The 13193-nt window shown below is 37.0% G+C and overlaps 1 protein-coding gene across 1 annotated transcript; it reads left to right on the top strand.

Annotated features, from left to right (window-relative positions):
• The first annotated feature begins 4112 nt into the window (after nucleotides 1-4112).
• On the top strand, nucleotides 4113-13055 carry LOC103436065 (protein TOPLESS). Its single transcript, XM_008374474.4, has 27 exons — nucleotides 4113-4318; nucleotides 4734-4871; nucleotides 4996-5175; nucleotides 5291-5404; nucleotides 5487-5645; nucleotides 6214-6391; nucleotides 6485-6611; nucleotides 6738-6847; nucleotides 6947-7112; nucleotides 7250-7359; nucleotides 7474-7543; nucleotides 7652-7725; nucleotides 7821-7916; nucleotides 7997-8092; nucleotides 8208-8335; nucleotides 8439-8673; nucleotides 8755-8919; nucleotides 9005-9088; nucleotides 9294-9440; nucleotides 10014-10124; nucleotides 10230-10409; nucleotides 10496-10624; nucleotides 10707-10802; nucleotides 11271-11459; nucleotides 11549-11715; nucleotides 12435-12706; nucleotides 12839-13055. The coding sequence occupies exons 2-26, from the start codon at nucleotides 4792-4794 to the stop codon at nucleotides 12640-12642; spliced, it is 3399 nt and encodes a 1132-aa protein (XP_008372696.1). The 5' UTR covers nucleotides 4113-4318; nucleotides 4734-4791; the 3' UTR covers nucleotides 12643-12706; nucleotides 12839-13055.
• The last annotated feature ends 138 nt before the right edge of the window (nucleotides 13056-13193 follow it).

The following is a 13193-nucleotide window of genomic DNA, read 5'->3' as shown; positions in this document are numbered from 1 at the left end:
AGTATACTGCATATTGAGGGTTTAGGGGTTGAATTGGTGGTTGGAATTCGAGATTAGGGTTTCTCTTCTGTCACAGACTCACAATTGAAGCATAAGTTTGTTACGGGTTGATAGTTCATAGTTCATAGTTGTAGCAATAATTGCAGCTACTAAAACGAATTTCGAGAGTTGGTGAAAAATGACGAATGGAGTTCAGAATTAACCGTGGGATTTTGGGATGTTTGTAATGCAGCACCATAAATGTATTTACAGTTTGCATTTGGTTAAAAGCGAGAAAGGAGGAAGCACGCAAGCAAGAAATTGAGGTATTGTGGCAATACAGTCAATGTGTTAATTTGCATTTGCATTTGTATGCTAATGGAGTTGAACAAATAGGACTTGACTGATGTGCAATTTGAATATTGCTATCATTTTTTTGAACTCAACATTTACCTGCATTATTATTGACAACGAAACGTGAGGACCTTTTCTTATATCTGTTATGCTCTTTCTCTCTCTCTCTCTCTCTCTCTCTCTCTCTCTCTTTTCATTTTGAATCTGATATGATGCATATGATTGTAGCTAGTGTTGGGCATTGGCCATGGTTGCTTTCCTTGTTATGTTTTTATGCTAACAATTATCTACAAAAAGTTTGTTTCCTTTTTTTTTCGTAAGAATAGTTGCGAAAAACTATTGCAACATGTGTACTTATTAATGAGATAGTGATTATTATGTTGAATGTTTCTGGATGAAGGTTACCATTTTATGATTTTATCCCACTATATTATGAATGTGACATTACATATTAGAACAGCCTGCAATATATGTTGAAGAATATAAAAATTACAAGATAGGCTGGAGCAACAGAGGAGCTCTAGTATTATGTTGATCAATGATCATTGTATCATGATTCATGCCTTTTTGAATGAAGAATGATCAACATTTTAAATATGTTGCCATAATCGAATTGACTGTAACTTCTTTGGTCATGTTGGTTATATGATATTGAATGTCTTTGGTCCTCTCTACTTTAATTTTTGATGTTCCTACATGATTTTTATAGGTTGTCCAGCGTTTTCAAGAACTTTTTACCCAAACGAAGTACAAAGAAGCTACTGAGCTTGCTGCGGATACTGTTGCTAAATTTCGGGTTCCCATTTTGCTTATGTATTTGTACATGTTTCTTTCTTTAAGCAGTATTTCTCTCTTCAATTTTTAGTACAATAGCCCAAAAGTCCAAAACTATTTTGGGATTTCCAATTGTCCCGAAACTATTTCGGGATTCCCGAAAATTTGGTTTGGGATCAATATTGAATTTGGGATTCCCGAAAACTTCGGTTTGGGAATCAGGACTTGCATTTCAATTCGGTATTCCATACCGAACCAGCCCTAAATCATATTAGTCGACATAAAATCTTCCATTTATATGAGGGTAAAAATACCTAGATTCAAGTGCTAATAGCATATGCTTCATCAATTGTCACATGATCGTTTTACTTTCAGGATCCAAAGTTACAAAGTAAAAATTCCTAGCGGTCTAGACAGAAGAATAACAAGGAAAAATCCTTTGTTGTCGGCTCTTGCCTTTGATCTTGGTGTAGAATGTCGCTATGAATCATTGTAGTTGTCATTTGGCCCATGCACGCGAGAGATATTTTAGTATAATAGGTGATACAACATGTGTTATTATATAAATGGTGGGATATGTGTGTTAAAAAAATTAATAACTTAAAAAATAAAATTTTCCACCCCTTATACAAAAAAATACATGATGTACCACCCGTATTTCGGTCACAATGAAAATTTTCCCCATGCACTCAACCAACATAACATTTGGGCTCTAACTATAGTATTTGATATGGGTGTGGAGCGACAAGGTGCATCGGATTGCGTTGAGTTCAAATTTAGCCAGTATAAAATTATGAGTTTAGCCAATACGACACTATGACGCCCTTTGGGTTTGTCCTTTTAGTTTTTTTTTTTTTTTTAATAAGAGCTAGAAACTCATTGTTGGATAACAATTCAGAAAATAAATAAAATAACAAAAATTGAAATACTAATTCTTTATTAACGAAATATACTTGCAATACAGAATGATATTACAGAAATAAATACAGGAATTTAAATTTAAACTAACTTGATTGAATCACAAATAGAGGCTAGCGCAAAAGCTATGTCAATTGAACAGTATTTCCGTCTCACTCTTGTGCTTGTGGTTCTGTGACGTCTGTTCGACCAGGATACAAGTATCTAATTTTACAACCCGTACTGAATTATAGAATTCTGACGAATTGCTTTGAGTGTTTACTCTCTGTAAGGTTTTGTATGGGAGAGATGGGAAAAAGAAAGAGATGATCTACGACGGAACCGAGACTCCAATTATATAAGCTTTTTCATATCTCTTCAAATACTTTTTGAATATATCTGAAGCTACACAACTCTTTCCAAAAAGTTCTATATATTAATCAAAATATTTTTAATCAAAAACTTAATTCAAAATTAAAATGAATGATCTGATTAATTTTAATTCTTAGACACCAAATATAGTAAAAGGGATGGAGCTCTTTGATTTGCAGAATTTACGTTACTCGTTGCTTTGGGCTCATGGCGGTGGTTAGGTAATGCGGTCAGACACATGGGTATCATATTCCCTGCCCCGGTATGACTTGAGATGTCTGTGAAGTCTCCACTCATCAACACACACACAAAGCTTTTAATGCCGTACAAAACTCACTATTATAATTCTAGTTTGACCCCTACTAAAAGCCCTTTTAACCTTCCTTCTTCCGGATAATTTTTAGTTGTGACGGAAGCCTGGATGATACACATGATGAAAGTTTTTAATTTTTAAGTTATTAACCTTTTAACATACATATCTTATCATTTGTATGAAAACATATGGTTTACCACCTTACGTGACGATCATACCGAAAAATCTCTCCCTTCTTCCTAACCCAGACTATCTCTTTCTTCTTCCTCTGATGAATATTCTCGACACACCGAATTTCGGGTCCATAGTTTTCTTCTGCCGCCCTAAAGGATAACCCAATTCGCTAGAATTTTTGGTACATTGGGTTGAAAAATATAAACACATTAATTAATAATACGTAATAAAAAAAATTATCAATAACCACGTCTTATAATTTATAAAACTTGTTTTAAATAAGGGGTGTGATATCCACACATTATTTTTTACTTCTCTCATACATTTTTAGTTTTCGATTGTCGGATCGAATGAATTGTAGAAGATCAACATACAAAAATTAATAAGGATATGTGAGAAATAAAAAAAAGATATGGATAGCACACCTCTTAAATAATTAGCCTGCCTCGTACTATTTTTTTCTAAAGAGAACCCAATTTTGTCAGTGGTCCAGGTACTTCCGGAACTGGTGAGGTGGACAAAACCCCACGTTACGACTCTAAAACCACAGCCTTAACTATATATCCAATATCCTCAATAAATCCTTCCCAGCTAAATTAAATGAATAATTGCCATACGAAATCTCAAACCTCATATCGCGAGCCAGTAAACGAAAACCACTTCGTGACTTTAAAATATCATATCGCAATCATCACCCGTCTCACCGTATCACGTGATACACAATGAATTTAAACCGTATTAAGTGTCCCAGTGGTATGTTTCGTAATATTTCGCAAAATCTGGGGTCGAACTTTTGTGGGACCGTCCCAGAGAGCTTGTCGTTTGTTAAGGGGATCTGATGGTGGTGAATTTCGCTTTCCAAGTTCAGTTCCCATCCTTTTCAGGTTCGCATCAGGTTAATTTCAGCCGTTTATATTTTCAGAAAAGTCAAATGTCTACCTTATTTGATACATCCAGCGGCATGACGTACGGGTGCACAATTGTCTGCGATGTACGGGATAACTGCTCTAGGTCTTGTTCAACTCTTCAGCTGAAGTACAGTGTCAGCTACAGATTCCGCTCCGGTGGACTCGACAAACGTAGCCGGCCAAGTGGGGCCCACCTCCATTTGCCCTACGCATAAGCGACTGTGCAGATCATAGAACCCTATCACAGGCTACGATAACCTATTGCTTGATAAGTAGAGGATGGATGATAAGCACAAGTACTTATCATCTTGTTTATCTGTCGCCCGGCCTCCTATAAAATCACCCATTTCCGTAAGTTTAACGTCCTCGTTTCTCTCTGAAAAATATAAATACAAAAATTTTCTGGAGAGAGGAGAGTTTACTATAAGTTTCTAGAGAGAGAAAGCTTTCTCCGAGCTCTGTCTCTCTCTCTCTCTCTCTCTCTCTCTCTCTCTTTTTCTTCTTCTTCTGGATGTGTGGCTGTTTGTTCTGATTTGGTTTTCTCAAGGTGCGAGTTTCTCTCTCCTGAAATCTCTAACTTCTAATTTTTCTCTTGAAGTTTTTATTTTTATTTATTTTTTGTTTTGGGTTGATATTTTTTTGGGGGTTTTCGAATTTTCGAAACCTTTTTCTTTTGCATCTTCGATTCCCACATGGGTCTTAAGAAAGCTGCTTTCTTTGCCTCTTTGATCCCCAAAAAAGTTCAAAAAATTGTCCTTTTTTTCTAAATTTTACTTAAAATATGAGTGAAAATATATGAAATTATTGGCAAAACTGGTGTTTTAGCTTTGTGATCTAGTTCTGGGTATTTTCCTTTTGAATTTAATTTTTTATTTTGTAATTTATTTTGATTTTTGAGCTGTCTAAGTTGACCCCTTTCATATTTATGTGGTTTTTTTTAATAATATTTTTTATTTTTGCAGATCTGGTTATATTGTTGGTGATATTTCTGGTTCTGGAATCAAAGAGGGGGCGGTCAAGATGTCTTCTCTGAGTAGGGAGCTGGTGTTCCTGATCTTGCAGTTTCTCGATGAGGAAAAATTCAAAGAGACCGTTCACAAGTAGGGCTGACTTCTGTAATTTTAAATTAATTTTTTTAATTAATGCTTTTTTGTTGGCATAATTGCTGATTATGTACTGGTATACTGCGTCATTAATTGCTTTTGTGATGTAAATACAAAATAGGCTGGAGCAGGAATCTGGGTTTTTCTTCAATATGAAATATTTTGAGGATGAGGTGCATAATGGCAATTGGGATGAAGTTGAGAAATACCTCTCCGGCTTCACTAAAGTGGACGATAACCGCTACTCCATGAAAATCTTTTTCGAGATACGGAAGCAGAAGTATCTCGAGGCACTGGACAAGTAAGCTTACAATGTTTTGATGTCATTTCATTGGTAACTTTCGTGGGTTGAATTTTATGATCGGTATTGAGGAATTATATGGTTGAATTGCATGTAATGTGACTGGACTTTGCAGGCATGATCGCTCCAAAGCCGTGGATATTCTAGTAAAGGATTTAAAGGTTTTTGCCACATTCAATGAAGAACTTTTCAAGGAAATCACTCAGCTCTTGACATTGGAGAACTTTAGGTATGAGAATTCCGTTATATGAAGGTCTCTTTAGAAAACAGTTATGGCAAAGTTACTGAAAAATGGTCTCTTGCATTATTAGGGAGAATGAACAACTATCCAAGTATGGAGATACAAAGTCTGCCAGGGCAATCATGTTGGTTGAACTTAAGAAACTGATTGAAGCAAATCCCTTATTCCGTGATAAATTGCAGTTTCCAAACCTTAAGAATTCGAGGCTACGGACTCTCATTAACCAAAGGTACTTACTCAGAAACCACAACTTCAGTTATATAAGATTAGCTTTTGCACTTCTTTGGGACTTTTGGATATTGTTGCAAATACTGGTCTTGCTTTAATGTTTCCATGTATGTATGGATTCATTGGGACTTTTGGATATTGTTGCAAATACTGGTCTTGCTTTAATGTTTCCATGTATGGAATGAGTGCTTTTGTCTCCCATTGCATTCAGAATGAGAATTTCATCAAGTTGATAGCAGTAGCTAATGAGTCTATTGTTTAAGTACGTCATCTGTGTGGCCAATCAAAAAGTTGGTTATGGCTTGAATTCTGTGGAAACAAAAAGAAGTCATTAGTATTCTTGCAATGCCTAAAAATGTGCCTGAATCTTAATTTAGCATATGGTTCGTTACTACATATAGCACGGGCTACATCACTGCATGATTCCAGCATCTGGTGTCAGGATTCTTTTGTATTTTTGTTGATGAACGGTGTCAGAAGTTTCCACACACCAGTAACTATTATTTGTGCAAATTGTGGCCTTTCTGGTTCTTTTGAGAGAGAACTAATTTTCTTTCTGTAAATTCAAGCTTAAATTGGCAGCATCAACTTTGTAAGAACCCAAGACCAAATCCTGATATAAAAACACTTTTTGTGGATCACTCATGTGGACAACCAAACGGTGCACGGGCACCATCGCCAGCAAACAACCCACTGCTAGGGTCCTTGCCAAAAGCTGGAGGGTTTCCTCAAATAGGTGCACATGGGGTAAGTTATCTAGCTTAACTGTTCATACGCTAATGAAGTAGACACTTTGTTGTTATTAACTTTTTGTTAATGTGCTTGGCTTTGCACTTTCAGCCTTTTCAACCTACACAAGCCCCGGTTCCAATTCCCCTTGCAGGTTGGATGTCCAATCCTTCCACTGTTACACATCCAGCAGTTTCTGAAGGAGGAGGTATTGGTCTTGGTGGTCCATCAATAACAGGTAATGCATTTGTTGATACTCAATCTCTTCGTTTTCATTTATCATGATCCCGATAAGATGGTTCTTGATTGTGGTGTTTCGGGATCAATATGGTTTTTGATTGTGGTGTTTCATAACCTTGTATAGCTGCCTTGAAACATCCAAGGACTCCTCCAACTAATCCTTCTGTGGAGTACCCGTCCGGGGATTCTGATCATGTTTCTAAAAGAACAAGGCCGATGGGGCTTTCTACCGAAGTATGTACATACTTGCAAAGATCAACTTTTGAATGATGATCTCTATATTCGTCCTCATTTAGCTTTTATTTGTATTTGACAGTTTGTTCTTTCGTGCAGGTTAATCTCCCTGTTAACATGTTGCCAGTAACATTTCAAGGGCACGGTCATAGTCAAGCTTTGAATGCACCTGATGACTTGCCTAAGAATGTCACACGGACTTTGAATCAGGGTTCATCACCCATGAGCATGGATTTTCATCCTTCACAGCAGACTTTGCTTCTTGGTTTGTATTTTTGAAGTAGCTCCTTATATTTGTTTGTACACCTTCGGGCTCTACGTTTATGTTTGCTAATTGGGGTTTTCCCTTCTAGTCTTGGTGCTCATAATTGACTGTTGATTGTTCTCTATGTGATGCTTCAGTTGGTACCAATGTGGGGGACATTGGGCTGTGGGAAGTTGGATCTAGGGAGCGACTAGTTTTAAGGAACTTCAAAGTATGGGATCTTAGTTCATGCTCAATGCCCCTGCAGGTCTTTCCCTTTCTATACTCGTTCATATATGACAAAAAAAATTGTGTGCACTGTATTCTTTGTGAATGTATGAGTTGGTTGACTGAAAAGTAAATTTGTCTTCGTGAAATTCAGGCTGCTCTAGTTAAGGAACCTGGTGTGTCTGTTAACCGTGTGATTTGGAGCCCTGATGGTGCTTTATTTGGTAAGCTTGAGCATACTGAAGTAACCGTGGCAAATGTTTTATGGCTTTATAATTATTTAAGGACTGAATTAGATCCTAATTATTGTATCATTTACAATCCAATTACAGGTGTTGCTTACTCAAGGCATATTGTTCAAATATATTCTTACCATGGGGGTGATGACGTACGACAACACCTAGAGGTATATACTGAAGATGCTGTTTCAATTTTTTCCACTTTTGTTTTGTTATCTATGAGTTTTCTGTACTAATGGTTACTCTGGAATTACTGTCGTAGATTGATGCACATGTTGGTGGAGTAAATGATCTAGCTTTCTCCCATCCCAATAAGCAGCTTTGTGTGATTACCTGTGGGGATGACAAGACCATCAAGGTTGGTTCGTTGTCTAACATGTTTGCTTGTCTCATTGGAGAGCATTATCTGTTTCTTGCTGATTTCCTTCATAAATTTAGGTGTGGGATGCTACAACCGGTGCAAAACAATATACTTTTGAAGGTCACGAGGCTCCAGTTTATTCTGTCTGCCCACATTATAAGGAAAACATTCAGGTGTTGTGGTATTTTATTTTGTTTTTTCATTCTTACTAATTACACCTTGTGTTTCTGTCTCTGGTGCCTGTTTGTCCTTGTCTTTTGATACTCACTGTTTGCTGCTATGCTTCAGTTTATCTTTTCAACGGCACTGGATGGAAAGATAAAGGCTTGGCTGTATGACAATTTGGGATCTCGAGTTGATTATGATGCTCCCGGTCGCTGGTGTACGACCATGGCTTATAGTGCTGATGGTACAAGGTTAGTTTACTTAGCTCAGAGTTTCCTTTTTCCTTTTGCTGGATGGGCAAACTATATGGTTATTTATTTCTTTTCGTTGTTTTTCTTTCCTGGTGGGTTGCAGGCTATTTTCATGTGGGACAAGTAAAGATGGTGAGTCATATATTGTTGAATGGAATGAAAGTGAAGGCGCTGTGAAGAGGACCTATCAAGGCTTTCGCAAGCGTTCTTTTGGTGTTGTGCAATTCGATACTACTAAAAACCGGTTTTTGGCTGCTGGTGATGATTTTTCAATTAAATTTTGGGACATGGACAACACTCAACTTATGACAACTGTTGATGCTGATGGAGGCCTCCCAGTAGGTTCATTCCCTTAATGTAAATTAAAATAATAGAATCTAAAATACCAGCTGCTCATCTTTACTCTTCCTAATTCCTAGGCAAGCCCTCGTATCCGCTTTAACAAGGATGGCACTCTCTTGGCTGTTTCTGCCAACGAGAATGGGATTAAAGTTTTGGCAAATGCAGATGGAATGCGGTTGTTGCGAACATTTGAGAACCATCTTTCTTATGAGGCGTCAAGGACCTCTGAAGTTGTGACAAAGGTATTTTAATTGATTTTGCCTACCTACATTGAATTAAGCTTATCCTTTATTAACTTAAGCATGCCTAACACTCAACCTGTTTCAGCCTGCAATAACCCCAATTCAAGCAGCTGCTAGCAGTGCCGGACTGGCTGAACGAAGTGCAGCTGCAGCTGCTCTTTCTGGAATGGTTCGTTGTATATCCTTTTTTTTTTTTTTTTTGTGTTGATTGGACTGTCATTATTTTGCTTGTTTCTAATTGCATTTTGTTCTGCAATTAGTCTCTCATGGTCATTTGTTGTTCTTAAGTCGGACTTCTTTTATTATATGTAAATTAGAGTTTAAAATTACCTACACTTATGATTCTTTTAATTATTCAAACATATTTATACCAGAATGGGGATGCTCGGAACTTGGGGGATGTGAAACCTAGAATAGCTGAAGAATCCAATGATAAATCAAAGATTTGGAAACTCACTGAAATCAGTGAACCATCCCAATGCCGTTCCTTGAGGCTACCTGAAAACATGAGAGTAACCAAGGTATGATATTGCTAATTGCCTTATTCTTGGAAAATTCATGTCTATTGATGGATTTGTTTGTTCCTGGTCTGGTTAATCCTTCTCATGGTACTTTATAAATACTTCCTTGTGTTCTACAACTTACGGTATAAATCTGTATGTGGTCTTGGAACATTTACTACATGGTACAAGTTAATGTATGTGTTCATCAACAAAAATATTATTACCTTTTTCTTGGCCCTGACCCTGCTTCTCGAAATGAGTGATTTATTTCCGTTCATAGTAGTTTTTATATGAAACAAATAATATTTTGTTTTCAGAATGGTGCTTCACATGATTTCATTCTTCAAAAATATGAAAGTGAAATAGACAACTTATGCAGCAGCAACAACTGAGTTATAACTTACATATGGCTTTTTGTTAATCTCTCTTTATCTTTCAATATGACATGAATGCTTTCCATTATCTATATTAATTACAGGTTGTTCCAAATAGTTTGATTCGTTGCATTTTTACATGGTATATTTTGAGTTAACTAAGAGATAATTTCTTTCTTGGTGCCGTATCAATGTGATGAATCCTTGATTTTTACAGATTTCGAGGTTAATCTATACTAACTCAGGAAGTGCAATTTTGGCATTAGCATCAAACGCCATCCATTTGTTATGGAAATGGCAGAGGAGTGAGCGTAACTCTACTAGCAAGGTGTGTAAATGCTTAGTAGTAGTTTCCATCAATCATTTGTAGTTCTTTCATCATAAATTTGAGAGGCGAGTCTTGTAATGCCAAAACAATTTTTATACCCTGCAGGCAACTGCTAGTGTTTCACCTCAACTGTGGCAACCCACAAGTGGCATTTTAATGACCAATGATATTACTGACACAAGTCCTGAAGAAGCTGTTCCTTGCTTCGCTTTGTCCAAGAATGATTCTTATGTAATGTCAGCATCTGGTGGAAAGATTTCCCTGTTCAATATGATGACATTTAAGGTAACACGTCTTAAAAATAGATAGCCCTTTTTTTCCCTCGTTCCATTTTTCATCTGGCTATAATCACAACTTGTTGGCGAGTGCAGACAATGACAACTTTCATGCCACCACCGCCTGCCGCAACATTTCTTGCTTTCCATCCTCAAGATAACAATATTATAGCTATTGGAATGGATGATTCTACAATTCAGATATATAATGTCCGCGTAGATGAGGTATGATGACATACGTATGCAATTTGTCTTAGAACTTACTGTTTGAGATGATTCTTAATTTGTTGTAATTTTCTTGATGCAGGTTAAGAGCAAGCTTAAAGGCCACTCTAAAAGGATAACTGGCCTGGCATTTTCTCATGTACTGAATGTGCTAGTTTCATCAGGAGCAGATGCACAGGTATTAGAACTTTTCAACTTTGGTGTCATGAACTAATATTCCTTATTTAGTTGTCTTCCCTGGTACACTGAAACTGAATCTGACTCCCAAATACCTTTCCTCGACAAGTATGCTCTAACCGATGTAAGAAAATAACTAGAGGCATTGAAAAAACAACTGTTTGTGTATTTTACTTGCAAATTTATGGCCTTTATTTACAACTCATATCACAGTGTTCTAGTTTCTGATCCAACATGCATTCATTTTACCTTTTCAAACTTTTTCCAGCGACTCCCAAGTTTTCTCTTTAAAGAATTAATTCAATTGTCAAATTCGGAATTATTTTTCTCTTTGAAGAATTAATTCAATTGTTAAATTTGGAAACGCGCAACACAAGCATTTCTGTAAATGTAATAGTCCTTGTGAAAAAGATACTGAAATCACTAATGTTCGTTGGGGTATTCTTTTTCTTCCCCCTCCTTTCTTCAGCTTTGCGTATGGAGCTCTGATGGATGGGAAAAGCTGAAGTCCAGATTCTTGCAGCTTCCAGCTGGAAGAACGACAGCTTCACTATCAGACACGCGTGTACAGTTTCATCACGACCAGCAACAGTTCTTGGTTGTTCACGAGACTCAACTTGCAATATATGAAACAACAAAACTAGAATGTGTCAAGCAGGTAGATTTGTCTATAGGAGCATTGTTGTGAAGATTTATCACCTCCCCAATAATTGTTTGTTTAAATTAATTTTTTTTCCCTGGTTTTAGTGGGTCCCACGTGATTCTGCTGCACCAATTTCTCATGCAACATTCTCATGCGATAGCCAGCTTGTATATGCCAGCTTTTTAGATGCAACCGTTTGTGTGTTTAGTGCTGCAAATCTCAGACTACGGTGTCGTATTAATCCTTCTGCTTATCTTCCTGCTAATGTCAGGTAATTCCTTCTTCATTTCAATGGTGCATTTCAAGTTTTAATTTGGATTGTATTATCACTTTCAAGTCCGGAATATGTTTGATTTTTATTTTGAGTAACAGTTTAAACACGATCTTCGTGTTAGGGTTTAAGATTACACTTTGAATTCTGGGTTATGTGCCCAACCTTAGAAAATCATGAGGGACCAAGCAAGTTTAGTATACTTACATAGGATGGATATAGGTTCTTTTTCATTGCTGTCCATGGCAGTATGATCTAAAACCTTATAATCTTAGTCAGCTGAACCTTCAGTGCATACATGTTTTATGCACTATAATTTGAGAGATGGTCATAAACTATAAACAATTTAACATGATTCTTAATGCACTATAATTCCTGATCCATGTGATAAGAATAATGATGCACCTGTCTGATTTTATGCTATAACGTAATCTAGTGGTATAGCTAGAACTTTTATTGCCACTCTGACTAAATTATAGTAAACTGCAGATAACTAGTCGTAATTGCAGTGCCTCTTTGATTACTTTTTATTGCCACTCTGAATAAGCAATCCTGCGCTCCTTTGTAAAAGAATGAAGGGAGATTAGCATTGAGGAGTGCATGATTACTGTTTTGGCGTGCAAATAACAACTCCCAATAAAGTTACTAGTTAGGTAAAACTAACTGGGTTTGTGATAGCTGTTGAAAATTCCAACGCTTTTGCTTCCCCTGTGCTGCAGTTCTAACGTGCAGCCCCTCGTGATTGCGGCGCATCCGCAAGAAGCAAATCAGTTCGCATTAGGACTATCGGATGGTGCTGTTCATGTCTTTGAGCCCCTTGAATCGGAAGGCAAATGGGGTGTGGCCCCACCAGTTGAAAATGGGTCAGCAAGCAGTGCGCCGGCTAATCAAGTTGGAGCTGCAGGATCAGATCAAGTGCAGAGATGATTGAGTGGCTGGCAGAGCACAAGTTGTTTTACATGCTTGGCTTGCTGGCCTATTCCAAATACAGGTATGCTTTTACATTTGACTAGTTTCTATTTTCGATTCAAGCAATATTTTTATTCGCTGATTTCCAGAGCAATCATTCGACACTTTATGCCTATTTTTTCCTTTAACACGTTTTCATTTTGCGTTGTTGCAGTTGTGTTCTTCATGCAGTGTAATTTAATCGAGGAACGATGTGCAGATATGTAGATTTAACAAGTTGGTTCAGAATCTCAAGTAAGTTAAATGCAGGAGTATTAGCAGTGAAATGTATTTAAATTATGTGTCGGAAATGAAGAGTATTACGTTTCTCAGGTATGCTTTATTTCCAAAGATGATCAGATCATGAATATAGTTCTAGTGTTTTTTTTTTATGTCAAATTGCGTTGCTGTCGCGTTCTTCATTTGTCTTTCCTCCGTCGTTAGTTGGATGTTAGACATAACCTGCAAGTCAGTGTTTGGACAATAAGATTTCAGTTTCTCTATGTCCAAAATAGGGCGCAGCCTATGAA

This window comes from Malus domestica, chromosome 17 (genome assembly GCF_042453785.1).
Source record: "Malus domestica chromosome 17, GDT2T_hap1".
Classification (NCBI taxonomy): domain Eukaryota; kingdom Viridiplantae; phylum Streptophyta; class Magnoliopsida; order Rosales; family Rosaceae; genus Malus; species Malus domestica.
This window is presented reverse-complemented; position numbering and strand designations above follow the sequence as displayed.

Excerpts from the sequence above, each read along its gene's own strand:
- LOC103436065 (XM_008374474.4), top strand. The coding sequence starts at position 4,792 with ATGTCTTCTCTGAGTAGGGAGCTGGTGTTCCTGATCTTGCAGTTTCTC. Across the intron at positions 8,674-8,754 it reads ATGCTGATGGAGGCCTCCCA|GCAAGCCCTCGTATCCGCTT; the intron begins GTAGGTTCATTC and ends CCTAATTCCTAG. Across the intron at positions 10,625-10,706 it reads ATAATGTCCGCGTAGATGAG|GTTAAGAGCAAGCTTAAAGG; the intron begins GTATGATGACAT and ends TTCTTGATGCAG.